At 36.0% G+C, this 15,317-nt stretch overlaps 1 protein-coding gene across 1 annotated transcript in view; it reads right to left on the bottom strand.

Moving 5' to 3' along the window:
* The window catches only part of DNTT (DNA nucleotidylexotransferase), a 75,937-nt gene extending 61,587 nt beyond the window's left edge, over positions 1-14,350 (bottom strand). The window contains exons 1-3 of the mRNA XM_051618229.1: positions 14,132-14,350; positions 11,485-11,656; positions 5,304-5,429 (exon numbers count right to left, since the gene is read on the bottom strand). Coding sequence (XP_051474189.1) covers positions 5,304-5,429; positions 11,485-11,656; positions 14,132-14,334 — 501 coding nt within the window. The 5' untranslated portion in view covers positions 14,335-14,350. The remainder of the gene's footprint in view (positions 1-5,303; positions 5,430-11,484; positions 11,657-14,131) is intronic.
* Positions 14,351-15,317: the final 967 nt, after the last annotated feature.

Raw genomic sequence — 15,317 nt, forward strand, 5'->3', positions numbered from 1 at the left:
TTTGTTCAACCTGATTTTTTTTTTGTTGGTTTTTTTTTGGTATCTGAACTGAAAAGCCCAGTACTTGCCCAGGTCCAAAGATTTTATCTCATCATCTTACATCAGCTGGAGAAAAAAAGCTGAGAGAATAACAGCATAAATGTGCATGATCTCACAGTGTACAGATGCTGTTATTAGAAATAAATATCTGTTAGCTCCAGCTGCTCCTCATATTAACCAGTAACAACAGGTTCATTTCTTACAAAAGAAAAGAGTGAGACTCTTGAGACATTTCCATATTTTTACATGTAATGTGAAAGAAACCAAGACAATTGTTAGAAAAGATTTGCTGACAGAGCACAAAAATGCAGTTAGAGTGCCAATCACAGAACACTGCCCCAGATAAAAACACACAGTGCAGTAAGAAACAAAAAGCTAAATGTAAAATACACATTAATATGGTCAAAGAAAGCAACATAAACCTGATGTATAATAGAAATATGGGTTGCCAAAAAGTGTATGTGTACTTATATACTGTCTGTATTATAGGGAACACCTGCCACTTAAAATGAGGAGACACATTTCCTCCTCAGACCAAAACACCAGTTCAGTTTGAATAGGTATACACTTCACATACAGTTACAAAATTTGCAAATTTGATGTACTGTCTGGAAAATTTTTACTGAATTACACTACACCAGTAAGACAGTGCATATTGTAAAGGATCCATATTCAGTTAGTGCTTTTCTACCTATACAGCCCCCACATTAATTATAAAATCAAATTTGAGCTTCTCCTGAGGTCTGTTCTAAAATGGAATAATAATAAATGCTTGAGTCTCTGGCATAATTCATACATGTTTCTCTAGTAAAAAAGAAGAGAAAATAAAAAAGGGGGTTTGTTTAGTTTTTGTTTTCCCCTCTAACGGAGTGGAAACGAAACCAGGCATCTTTTCTATGCTAAACTTCCACTTTCTCATTACCATGAGTAACAGCCAAAACAGAGTAGTAACATTCAGTAGCATTAGCAATAAGCCTCAGAATCACAGAAGCATTTGCCTCTGACTTAATTAGTTTCTTCTGTAAGAATTAAATTGCATTTTCCTCACAGAAGAATGTTTTTCTGAATTTTATTACAGTCTGGTATTAATATTCGAATCCAACAACCTCTCTAAGGCACAGCTGAATTACTCCATTTATTTTACCCCATAAAACACAATGCAGCCCCCAAGTGTGTCTTTTCAGTGGGAGGAACTGGGGGATGGCTAGCCATCTACAAATGAGCAAGAGAGCAATATTGTTGTATTACATTCCATCATAACATTAATGTTTAAGACAAATATAAAGGAAACATGATAAGGTACAGCCTCTGGTGAAACAATATGCCCTTTCTTTTGCATTTTTACCCATCTGAAATACTACAGTTCACCAGTGGAGACTGGACTATGCGTTCAGTTGCATTCCTGAATTATCCAAATCAGTAAAGCCTGTGATGGTGATTCCTTACATATGCATATAAGGATACAGTGCGGGACACAGTGACTCAAAGACTGCATGAGGACCTACCAGTCTGAACTGGCTGCATTTCTCCTCCATGAACTGCCACACAATGCCACTGCCTCCTCCTTGGCATGCAATTTGACATGCTTTTTCTATTCTTCACACAACAGAACTGGATACTACTCAAGAGCTCATAAAAAACTTATTTGGCTAGGATTTGCTCCATACTGAACATAGTCACGAAACCTTCACATCTGCAGAGTCTTTGCCAATCCTTCTGTAGCTTCTTCCATGATGTAAAACTCGTTTGTTGCACCTTTTTGTCAGTTATTTTCTAGTTATTACAATAGAAAGGAAATATGGAACAGCTGAACTTCAGAATTGCATCTAGTGTGTTAAACCACCACACTGTAGTATCCCCACATGAGGGGATAGAGTGCACCCTTATTAAGTTTGCAGATGACACAAAGCTGGGTGGGAGTGTCAAACTGCTTGAGGGTAGGGAGGCTCTGTAGAGGGATCTAGATAGGCTTGATTGAATGGGGTGTTAAAAAAAACAGGTAGACATGGTGCTTCAGGAGATGGTTTAGTGGTCTTGGAGGTGTAGGGTTGATGGTTGGACTTGGTGATCTTGGATGTCTTTTCTAACCTTGATGATTCTATGATGCTATTATTGTCCTCATGAGCTCTCATCCAATATCTCTGGTATTGGACTTTAGTAACATGGTAAAATATATATAGAACAAGACTCAAGACTAAAACTGATCATTAATTACCAGTTTCTCCAGAAATGAAGTTCTCCAAAAGCGTGTCTGCCAAGAAATCAGCACACTCAAAGCGTTCTTTCATGCATGTCACTGCCTGTTAGTGACTGGTTTTCTACTGTTCTACGAGACCGGAAGATGTCATACTACTACACTTTCTCAAACATAACTGCTACTCATTTGAAAGAGGAATTTGATACAGGGTATTAAAGCACAGTCCAGTAAAAGGAAGAATCCATAAGTTCATCCAAAAATGCATAAGCAAATAATAGCTTTGTGCCTCTGCTTTATGGAAGATCAGAAAACATGGTTTTCAAGCTAACCAAAGGAAACAGAAAATCTGTAAGCAAAAAGGAAGAACCCTGACTCTCAGAATAAAATTGTTATAACAAAACACTATCATCAACACATAATTCAAGATGGTTTGGACCTAATGTTCAGGAGGTACAGCACTGAGCCAGGGAAAATCTGTCATGTAATTGTTGGCTGACCGCAGCAAGCACAAGTGAATTATACCAACGCCTCTGCTTTCACTAAGTGCTTGCACTGAAAAATCTGCTGGAATAACACTTATTTGAGAACGTGAATTACAGGTTTAACACAAGACCAACAAAACAACTGCAAAACTGAAAATCAGGCTCCTGTAACATCAGGCAGACTAACTGGCAGGCCTTCATGTAATGGGCCAGCTCTTGCAGTCCATAAAAAAACAAGCCTTCAGCTGTCATTACAGGCTTTGGTTGTGAGGAAAAAGAGCAACAACCCTAAGGAGTGATAATGTAACTAGCCAGATGCAGATGCTAGACAGACTCATACACATTATCAACTTGTCCAGTACCACCTCCAGAAATAAAATACAGCATGAACTTAGAACAGTTATTCTCAAAAGTATGAGGATGAAAAACTGTCACCTTTGTCACTACAAAGCCTAATTTCTATCCAGGCTCAGAAATGTTTGATATATAGGATGACAGAAGGGAGTTTCAGTGTTTCAGACATTCAGCCACCCTGCCTCTAATGTGTTCAGCTAAATCCATTTATCAAATATAAGTTGTACTCTGACATTAAGACTGCTGCAACAACAAACCTGGAAGTAATTTAGAGAATGCCTCTCTGTGCAACACAGGTATAAAAAAAGCACTCAATTATTATGTTGCTGTCACAGTTGCTGCTTTCATATTCTTAATTTGAACTGAATCTTGGGCTAAATTCAAGAAATCAACAGCTAGAAGATGAACTATATATTCACTAAACTTATAGTAGTCAGTCTTTGAAAATGGAAAAATACTGTGCAAATTTTAAAAAAATATTATAGGTGTTTCAAAAATTAAAAGTAATTAAAAAGGTGTCATTAAAACAGGAACTACCTTACTCTAGACCTTTTTTGGGCTTCAAAACGTTAATTATAGTTAAAAAATAATAACTTTGTGCATTCTAGAAGTAGCCATTGTATTTTGCCAATAACCATCATAATTACTTTTAATTTTTTACCTTCAGAATGACTGACATAGTGTTCTTCTACAGAAAATTCAAGTCCAGACCCCCACATCCCACTGCTTTTAGGAAGTGCAAAACTCAGGCACTTCCTATTTCTCCAAAAAGGTTGGATTTTACTGAATATTCAGGTCATTCTATATTGGCCTGACTTCTCCCCCTACAGCAGCATGCATTTGGTATTTGTAAACTGTGAAAAAGAACAACTGCTTTCAAGAGATTAAATAACATTCACAGCCTTTTTTTTCCTAGCAGAAGGCAGGATGAGGTAGCCATTTCAAAAGAAGCAGGTTTGGGAATGCTGGAATAATTGGGGCTGGAATGGACCTCAGGAGGTCTCTAGTTTAACCTCAGGCTCAAAGTAGGGTCAAAACTCAATTCCCAGATACTTGCTTAAAAGAGGGATTTTTTTTTTTCTTCTTTCTTTTAATAAGCAAATAGTTTAACTTACTTCAGTACCATAAACACTATTCTATGATTGGCATAATTGATTTTTTCAAAACATCATTACAAGGCAGAATTTAGGTTGTTTACATTTAAACTGCTACCTAGATCAAGACATTTTTTAGTTGCTCTTAGGTTTATCTTTAGTTCTAAATTCCCAGAGGTCTTAGTACTTACCTCGTAAATATTTTTTATTCTTAAATTACTGTTATCTATTGCTATTCTATTTATATGGAACTTACAAATAATATTTACACTGAATACTTGTGTGTGTTTATAGGCGTTCTCACAAAAGAAAAGCATAAAAATCACAAATAATAAAAAAAATATAACAAAACTTTAGGAAGATGAGGAGGTGTTTCATATTATAGTTGAAATGCAACTAATGATGCCAGATTTTTTCAGACTATACTACTCTAGAGTCTCCGAGTCAAACGAATAATTATCACTGGGTATTCAGAGCCAGCCAAGAGGTGCCATCAGGCACAATAACTTAAGAGGAATTTAGACCAAATTAGTCAGGCTCTTCATACCCATGGAACAGTGGGTATATTAAATAGGATATATGACAGTCTCTAAGATTTCTATTTAGCTAGATAATTTGAGGATCTTTTTCATCATGTTAAACTAATTACATTGATCATGCCATCTGTTTTCATAACTAAACAATTATGAAAATCTAAAGCTTACAACCACACTTTGAAGGACTGAACACCTGGGCAAACGAGAAGGCAGCACAGCTATTGTGAAGCACCTTGGCCTGATCTAAACCAAACTTTTGCTTACCATTACTTCCAACTTGTCAAATAAGACTGTTGTGAAAGGCTAAAGCACATTTTAAGAATGCTTTTCTATCATTTGTTTTTAAAAATTGTGTTTACAAGCTACTAGACTATTTAAAGATCCATTGTGTTAAGCTTTCAGCAACACAGAAAGGATGCAATTAAGCTTGCACTCAGTTTTAATTTAAATAAATGGTAGATCTGTATTTTAAAATTCTTACAGTTGTGCTGCCTGTTTAACTCATTAATTTGCTGAGGATGCCATAGAAATCTTGATACGAGTACTGTATTAAGTATTTTAGTTATGGTAGTTTCTATTTCATGGATAGAATAAATATTACCGTGAATTTCTTGTTGAGGTTATTTAAAGTTGTCTTTCTTTGACATGAATACTGAGATACATTGCTTGCAATAAATGATGGCACTTCTGATTCAAGTGTATTCAAAGGAGCAGACCGATCTTGTTCCTAAAAAATCAAAAAGGCAAGAAGGTTTGGTGACACACCTATCAAATAGCTTAAAATACAAATAACCCCAAAATATGTACCTTTAAATGTGGTAAAATAACAATAATGTTCTTACCATCTTCCTAGGAAAAACACTTCACGTTGGCTGAACTGACAATACCAGTTTATGTGGTGATTACTTGGATTTTTAATTTTCTGCACTAAGTTCTTGCAGGGAGTTTTCAATGGTACTTACATTTTTTAAAAAAGTGTCTCTATATGGCAAGTCTCTTTACTACCGCTCTTGTTATTGTGGTAAGATTGAAAAACTACAAAGCTTTAAGGGTGGACAAGCTTGAAAGAACAGAGAGTTTTCCCAGAAAACACTAGATGACTCAGTAGGTGGTCAGGGATGTTAGACCGAGAGTAGAGAGTAAAAAACAAAATAAAAAAAGAAACAAAAAACACCAAACCACCACACCAAACCAGAGATGCTCAAATAACTGGCTTTTTTGATCCATATCTCGGTCAGTGGTGGAGAAAAAAATCATTCCTTTAAATTTAAAATAAAATTTTCCTCCTCTTCCAGGTAAAATGAAAAACAATTTTTAGTTAAAGTTAATTAATTAAGCTAAATGTCTATTTTGGGGTCACCATAAAGCAAAAGAAACAAGCAGAAACAGCTATAGAAGGGTCATCTCCAGCCCTTCATCCACCAGCCCAGTGTTCACCTTATAAGTGGTTTTTCACTGATCCCCTTCCATACAAGCTGATCCAATTCTGACATTTTCAGGTGTTAACTGGAGCAAAGAAAAGGAGCCAGATGCCAAATCTAGTTTCCCAACCACCCAACATGCTCATAGTCTAAATTTGTTCCATGCAAAATCAATAAGGATCAATGAAAAAGTCTGTGGGCAGCCTCTGTAGTAGGGTCAAAACGGAATTCTCCTGAAAGGTAGGACAAGCAAAGTCATGTCCTCGTTAGCCTAAGTCCTCAACCTGTGAGTGTCCTGACCAGTGAACAACTGGAAAAAGACAACCCAACACCAGCTTTTCTGCCATTTTATACAACCAGCCCTTTAATTCCTTTGTTTTCATTCAAAGTGCCCAAATCAGAAATACTTTGGAACCATCCAAAGAGTTTTCAGTATTTCTGTGAATTGTTTTGCTATTTGTCATTTAGTCTAAAACTTTTGGCAGATCTGTCAAAAATGTATTGCATTGCACTACTCAAAAGCCACAAGGAAGTGGTTCAACAAGAAATATCACAAAGATACACAGAGAAAATTTTGACCCTGATAATGGAACAATAAGCCATTTGTCCCCTCCACGCAGACACAAAACTAGCATCTGTACTAGGCAAAACTATAAATATCTGAATGTGCCTTCATACAGACCCCCACATAAAAGTTCATGCTAAATTGCCTTTGTATTTGATATGGAGTAGTCAAAAAACAGTATTCACACACCAAAAAAAAAAAGACTGTTCTTGTACAGCTGAAGGAGCAGTGACATATAGCAGTTTTCCTGGTATACACTGAAAGGAAGGAAGCTTTTTTATGTATAAGACCATTCTTGGGAATAACAAAAATAGGTTTCAGCCAGGATCAACAGCACTACTCATCCACTGTTGCACACATTCATGAATTATAATTCAAAATTGATTTTAAATCATATAAACTATGATTTATTACAGCTACTACACTGCTTGAAATGATAGTGCCAGCTGCAAAGACTGAATAAACAATGTTACTGAATAGAACAAAAAATAAGCAATTATCTTCACTAGGACATAAACACAAAAAGAGCCCTACATGTAGCATTACCTGGTATTGTGGATGACAGAAAAATTAACACAGAAAATCTATGTGTTTAAGAGGACAATAGACTGGCACATAAGCATCTTGTTCCTGCCTTCGCAAAGATATTTGAACACTTTTCTTAATCAGCAATTGTTATGATTTTAATTAACAGCACTTGACTATAACAAAAGAAACTTCTGCTAGAAACATACAGCAAAACACATCTAACAAAAATTACTATAGTCCAATTTATAGGCAATATTATGATGTCTGCGCGAGAACTATAGAGATGATCTCCTATCATCAACAGAAGATGAGAACAGGATTTATACTGCTTTTTGGTGGGAAGGCCAGATGGGATAAAATAATTTCTACAGATTATGGGACAAATGTAAAGTTTCATTCAGTAGCAATCTCAGTGTAGAATGGAAAACTCACACTACCTCAAAATAATTTGTAGGACTGGGAAGAAGCAACTGCAGATAAGAGGAAAACATAAGCATTAAAACTCTTTTTTTTTTTGCAGATAATTCTTCTATATTAAAATGGAATTATGGTACACTGCATAGAGGCAACCACTAAGAAATATCCAAAAGTGTAGGTTAATTAAATACTAGAGCTAGTCAGTTTGTACCCTGCATGCAGACTGCAGCAACAGTGAATGTCATTACCACTCTTTCATGGGAACATCTTCCACATGGCATAAGCACTAGCACCAGTTTGTACAGCAGAGCTTCTTAGTTGCAGATTTAATTTTGTAGGGGACTACTTTGCTATTTGCCAAACTATTTTTTTAAAAAAATCAAAACAAATAAATATAATAACATAGGGAAATAATCAAGAGAGAGAAAATGGAGCAGCAGTGAATAAGGTGTGCAGATACTAGAGACTGTGTCAGGTCACATTACTCAACAGCCAGCAGCTTTGTAAAGTCCAGACAGAATTGATAAAATAATCAAGTCTGCTGATATCCTGCATTTTATGAAGCGAAGGCAGCCAGTTTATAAGTTTCATTTTATTTTCTGGGAAACTCTGTCAGTATGAAGGATTTCTTCCATTAGCTAGAGCCTCTCTCTTTTCACGAGGCAACACATTGAGACACTCAGAAAATGTTAAATATTAGTTGCCTGTCACATGATATTGCACAGGTTAAAAAGATGCAGTAGTTCCATTCCCCAACGTGGAGGGAAATCTTTTGTTCAAGGAAATAAATCTTCTTTCTAAAAAAATAACTAACAATTTTGTGTTCAGACTGAGAAAAAGGCAGAAGAGGTGCAGACACAGCATGGGTCCTAAGGCTTCTGAGGATGCCAACCCATTAATGGTTCTCTTCTTTTCTTTTCATACTCCTGAACACTTCCCCTCTGCCCCTTTCTTGCCTATTACCCAGGAAACAGCACTGCCTTTCTAGCATCCCTTTAAAGCAGATGTTTGGCTACCATGTTTCCATAGCCTATTAAACTAAATGATAGCTATTAACTATAGAAGTCAACTGTTACCACTGAATCCACAAGAATTCAGATCATCTTAGATCTCATCACCCAGGCTTTTATAATTTATAAATCACTAATGTCTCTCAGATAATTCGCAACCACAGAAATATGTACTTTACTGAAAATTGTAATTAATATGTTAGCTAATAGTCTGTAACTCTGCCTTTATTCCCTTTGTTTTGCATGGAGAAGGACACTTCTTTAGTAATGTATTAAAACAAATGTCCTGAATGAAGACAACCTTTCAAATAAGCTACAGTTAAGATCTGAAATATGAAATCTTACTGCTATTTATATTAATTGGAAATTTACCATTAATCTACATGTAGAAAAAATTTCACCCAAAACATTCCTCCACTGCAATCCATTGATTTTCCTCAAAGCCTTCATAATGTATCTTGAGTTAAAGGTTTGTTAATTTACCTTGATTTCTCAAGACTGATACAATGGACCAAATCTGTCTTCAATGAAACTCCAATTACATTACATTATATATTAATTCAATCTGGTACTTAAAAAGAAAATGAACCTTTACTTCAGTCCATCCTCATTTTTTAAGACATGAAAAAAAAATAATAATCATGGTGACACTGAAACAAAATTATTTTTTAATTTGCTGAACTTCAATAATCCTCCCTTCCATGTTTGCTTCACAAAACTGGTCTTAATTATAAGCTTTAAAGTTAAGGTTACAGCTGTCACTGGCTTGCTTATCACCCTCTACATTAGTACAAAATCTTTGTTTCAATAAAAAGAGAAGTTTTTACTTGCAGAGCCAGTCTCTAACTATAGCAACAGTCTCCTGACAGTGCTGCTTTGTCAGAAGTTTTTGTTCCAGCAGTATTCCAAAAGGACTTTTATGCACAAAAGAAAAGTAAGGTAGCTCAACTTGCAGTAGCCTTTTCACTGTTTGGTTTGTTTGTTTGTTTTTTTCTTAAGTGAGCTTCAGCATCATTGGAAAAATTTTGGAGAAAGACGAAGAAATCCTTGTTTTGAAGAGAAAAAAAATAACTGTGAAAAGATATTTTCAGACATATCTGCATCTGTAGATCTTCATGCATTCTAAAAATTAAGAATGTACACAAACAGTAATTTGGCTTACTTTCAATCCTGATGTGAAACTCTCTGCAAAGTTCACGGGATTTTGCTCATGCTTTAGATTGATTTCTTGTTTAGGGAACTACTGTGTGTTCCCAGTATTTACATATTTTTTTTTACCTGTTTGCCTGTGAGATTATAATGCAGTAGTTAGAAGATTTTCAGGTTTTTTCTGTTTTGCATTAATTTCTTTGGTCTATTCTCCCTCCAGCAGGTTCACTGAAAATATTACAAATATAGTGCAAAAATACTTTATTGAAATGTTTGCAAATATAAACACATATTCTGTCATATAATTATGTTGACTGAGAGCGACAGCTCCATCTGGTGTATTCATTCCTCTCCCCTCCCCAGAAGTGTTATTAAACAGTAATTCTAATATATGTAAAAACCTGGAAAATAGTTTCTGGCAATGAAAGATGAGTGAAAAAATTAATAAGAAGCTACAGTTTTTCTTGAGGAAGAGTGGTATTTATGAATCATTCTTCATAATCTAAACATCAGGATGAAGAAGCAGCAAACAATATTGCTGTTAAATATTCAGGCATCCTCTGCCCCACAGGAAGACACACACTGAGGATTCTGTCATGGTCCCGCTGTTTACAGGTTTTCTACTTACCATTTGGCAGGGTGGGTCACAGTTCACAAGGAGTCTAATCCAGACCCTCAGAAATCAGCAGGAATCCCTCACTTCAGAGCACTTCAGATCAGGCTTGTAATTGTCTTGATGTATGAATTTGTATCTTCACCAGTGCACATTAAACCCCTCACCATGAGGCTCAAGTGCATGCAGAACAAGTAAACAGATTCACCTGCCACAGCACAGGGTCTGTTTCGTGGCCCAGCAGCAGGTGCTGGCATCACACCCAGGCATCCCTACCACACCCTCAGCTTCTGCAATCTTTGCTGGGAGTGTTGAACACCACCACTTCACATCAGACTCCAACTTGAGAAATTGGCACATAATTTTGTCAGATACAGATCAGAGGAAAATCTGTCATCATCCATTGCTTCAAGGTCAAATATCATTCACCAAATTATCAGCCTGCCATTCATAATCTTCTCTGACTTACAGCTCCCATTGAGAGATAATACAGTATAAAAAACCCCCTCTTTCCTTAAGACAATTTTATAGTGACAAGTTTGCAAACGCATGTCCACAGACTGTCTCAGCCTTCACTTCACAGGTCCTTTAAAGGCCCAGCAGTTAGCTAATCGCTTCCAAACAGCAAAGGTTTTAATATTTTTGGTGTTGTTTTGAACAGGCAAGGCATTCCATCAAGAGCCCATAACAGCCCACTGCTCTCAGTGGGAAATTCACTGTGATGTTGAAGTATTTGTGGAAATACCACAAGTACCACAACAACAGCAAGTCCTTCATCGATAGATATTTCCCCTTCAACTGCACCTTTTTCTTTATTTTACATAAATTATGTATATTACCAGTTTGTAAGATGTGCCAGCATACTAATTTAACATTACCAGACACTGACATAAAAGGTATGGAAGGTCTTTTTAATCTACTAAAACTGTGTGGATTACTCATGTAAACTTAAGGGGAAAGCGTTTTTAAATTCAAAAATTATATCACAAGTATAATTTGGTTTACTTAAAAAAAAAATTTAAAAATCACCATCATCCATGCTGAATGTCACTGTATTCACACTGAAAGATCTGCCTTACCATGAGATGGTACGTTTCTGAATCAACTGGTCTTCCTGCTTCCATGCAGGCTGTGAACCAGGAGATATCCAGAACTTCAAACCTGGAGCTGTCACTCACAGCCTGTCCTCTCAGCCAGTCCAGCACCTCCAGGTAAGAGTTGTTCTCAGCCACAATATGAGTGACAGAGTCACTGTCAAGAAGTAAATAAAAAGAAGGGGTTTTTTCTACCTGAACCTAACTGTTCACAGATACAGAGCTTCTATTTCCACATCTACTTACCATGCACTTCCTAAAAATTGTAGTGTATATCTTACATTAGGATGTGGGAAGCGGTTGTGTTTTCACATCACAATATATCTATTCCAGTCACTGAATCTGTTTTGAGAAAAGACTTCAGCCTGACAGCTCCTGTAAGCACAGCATTGTCTTTCTTTCAGCATCACTTGCCTTCTATAAGATACTAACCTATTACACATTTCTTGGCAACTCTGAAAATACTTGGCTTGTACAAGCAGCACCATAACAAAAAGGCTGATTTACAATACGCGACAGCTGCTTTCCAATATTCCTGATCCATGAATGAAAGCTTTACAGTATTAAAAAGTCTGTTAACAGAAATTATTTGGAGCTAGTAATATCTTTTAGTAAATTTAGTTTTTCTGTACTTACATTAAGCACTTTACATATGGCATTGTCAAATGTTCATGACTTAAATCTTAAGAACTGTGCACTCCATCTAAGGACCACTTGCTTGCTACTAAGAGGCCAGTCTCTTATAAAACTGGTATCTTAGTTTAGTGATTAACATGTAAAATTGAACTATTGTTCTATAGATTATATGGTGTCCTAAATACTGGAGCTATCCTATAGAAAACTATTATCACATAACTCTCCAATGCATTAAATGTGCTATGTTTTAAAAATATAAGAACGCTTTGAATGCACTATAGTTTAGAAAGATGAAAACTGTCATGGTATAGCACAATTTCCTGTTCTTCACATTGTGCAGCTTGTAGATCAGAGTCCATTGGCAATAAAAATGCCAAATAATTTTAATTTAAAAGATTACAAGTCTAGGTTAGGTGAATCTCCACAAAATAGTATTGCTTTTTATTATTATTTAACCCTGCTAGAGTCTACTTTAATTAAACTGTCACATATTTACTTGAGTTAAAAAAAAAATAATTCAGTTGGAGACATAAAACTTCTGTTTCCTGTGGTTTATTTCACTTTATATAAAATATTCACATGTAATGTATTTGTATCAAGCTGTAGATCTGGGAACTTTGCCATTGTTATGCTCACAGCAGCAGTTTAGCTGCTGTGCACCAGTTTCCTCTGGTACCTGTACAGCTGTGCTTTCTTCCTGGCACAGAACATAAGATTTAGTATTTCCCCTGGCATTTTCAAAACCAAAATCAACAGTTAAATAGTTCTGTTTTACCCAATAACAGCTAAACTGAAATTAAACATAACACCTACCTCGCAAACAAGTTACAGAAACTGAAATATTGGTAATAAACACGCAAGTGTCAAAGCAGCCCAGATAAAGCCTCTACTTAGTCCTCAATGGATTGCAGAACAGCCCAGTTGATATTCCTTTTCCCTGAGAATTTAATTAGTTTTGTATCAAATGCTAATTGCCTACTTCAGTTCAATACCGGCTTGAATCTTGCTTTACAAATTATTTCATTCTCCCTTTTTCCTCAGGTTTTCAAAGTCGATGGGATTGAAAAATCTGTGGAAATGGGCTTTTATAGGAAGAACCAAGTCGTATACTATCTGCATACTGACACAAATAAATGATCAATACTTGGTTTTCTTCCAGCTTTTCAGAGGACCTGCATAATAATGCAGCTTTCTGAAAGCTGCATAATGATATAACGAGCACTCACGAAAAGCATTATTTGGAGGAAGGCTTCCTTCAAAATCAGTTGATGTATTGAAACCACCAGACAAATCTACAGTTGGAGTGTATTTTCACCCTCAACTGCCACATCTAGAGTATTTTATTCCTAGGTTTTTTCTCCTGTGCACTTCCAGATTGTACCAAAGGACAAGCCAGTAACTTTGAGACTCAAATCAGTGTATTACTTGCTAGATGATTAAATATTAGAATACCAGAGATGTTCTAGAGAAATGCCCTCCTCAACCCATCACATTTGCCATATATTTAACTTCATTTCAAGAAGCAGCCAATAAGTTTAGATCAATCTTTGAGGGGGAAATGAAAAAAGGCTGATTTAGATCAGCTGAAGACATGATTCATTGATTCCAGTGAGACCATACAAATTCACAGAAACATCTCCCATGAAAAACAATTGGGAGTTCACACCTTATTTATTTTTAGTTTCCATGTGAGACGCAACACAATAAAAAATACAGACACATTAAAATTTACAGACTTAAGATAAATTAGAACCACAGATTTTTAGAGATTAAAAAAACAGAAATTTTGCTAATGTTTGTGTTCTGCCTGCTCTCTGTTCAGAATACAGAGGGAATTACTGGCACCTTAGGAACATCCACTGAACTACTGAAGGAGTAAAGCATATCCATCATATACATACAGAAATTTCAACCACAGTCACTTGTATGACTGCATTTATTAAATTAGTATGCTTCAAGCATTATTATTATATTTTATTTCTACATATTTTCCTACCTTAGCTCATTTTCTACCCTGAAACCTTTTCTTCTTGCCAGCTCCATCAAAAATGTCCTTCTGGTCATCCCCATCTTCCTCTGCATTATAAAAATTACAATCGTCTTGAACTTTACTTCATAATTGCAGGAAAGGCTTGGGGAATTCATCCCTTTCTGCTTCTTCCTTTGGAAAAATACAGCTGGAGCTCTGATCCTATCCATGATGCAAGGTAGAAGTGTTTTCCCTTGGGCAAAGGGAGATAACATGCCTTGTGCCAGGCAGCAGCTGTATTTTATGTCACCACCCATTGAAGCAATTTTCTTCTGTTTCCCCTCTGAAATCAAAAACAGGTGCTACACAAGCAGTAACATCACTTGTTTTCTACCAGCTGGGACTTCTTGCACAGAAGCACTCCAGACAGGTGCAAATATGCTTTCATTCCTTAAAACAACCACCACCTATGCTTTATCCAAAGAATATTATAATAGCAGAATTATCTCTAAATACCAACCATGCCGTCAACTGGTTTAATGGACAAGTTACGTCAATTTCTGCTTTCAAATCTTTTTGAAATCTTACTTTTCCAAATTGCAGGGCACATTAATTTTTGATTAATTAAAAAAATCTTCCTACTGTTAACTAGAGGCTATGTCTTAGAAGGTATACAAACACGTTGTAGCCTGCACACTTGCTACTTCTATGTAATTAATTTTATTTAAAAGGAATAGGCTTTTTTGAGCAAACAAAATAGTAGCTTTTGAAATTAAATTTAGAATATTAAAAATCCCTTTGCTGTTTTGATAATTAGGGAATGAAAGACAAAGAGAAAGCATTAGAAATGTGTTTAAATAAGCCTATGACATGCATTGCCAACATTGCTTTTTACTATTTGCCCTAGAACGTACTGCAAAATCTGTGGCAGGTACAGTAAGGAAAAGGGATCTACCTTCCTGCTTTTAAGCATCTAGTGACCTACAAACAACTGCAGAGATTATGGATGCTATGTACCATCTTTCCCAGAGGATCAGGTATTGGTCATCAGCTAAAATTTGTTGCAGACATTGTGTTGGATCCAGTTATGTATCACTGGATATCTATTTCAGCAGAAATCTACCTCAGAGCTAAATATGCCCATTTCCATGTCAACTTGGATTTTTATTTTTAGTGTAGCAGAGAATTTGGATATTACCAGTCCTTCAAAATG

This window comes from Apus apus, chromosome 4 (genome assembly GCF_020740795.1).
Source record: "Apus apus isolate bApuApu2 chromosome 4, bApuApu2.pri.cur, whole genome shotgun sequence".
Classification (NCBI taxonomy): domain Eukaryota; kingdom Metazoa; phylum Chordata; class Aves; order Apodiformes; family Apodidae; genus Apus; species Apus apus.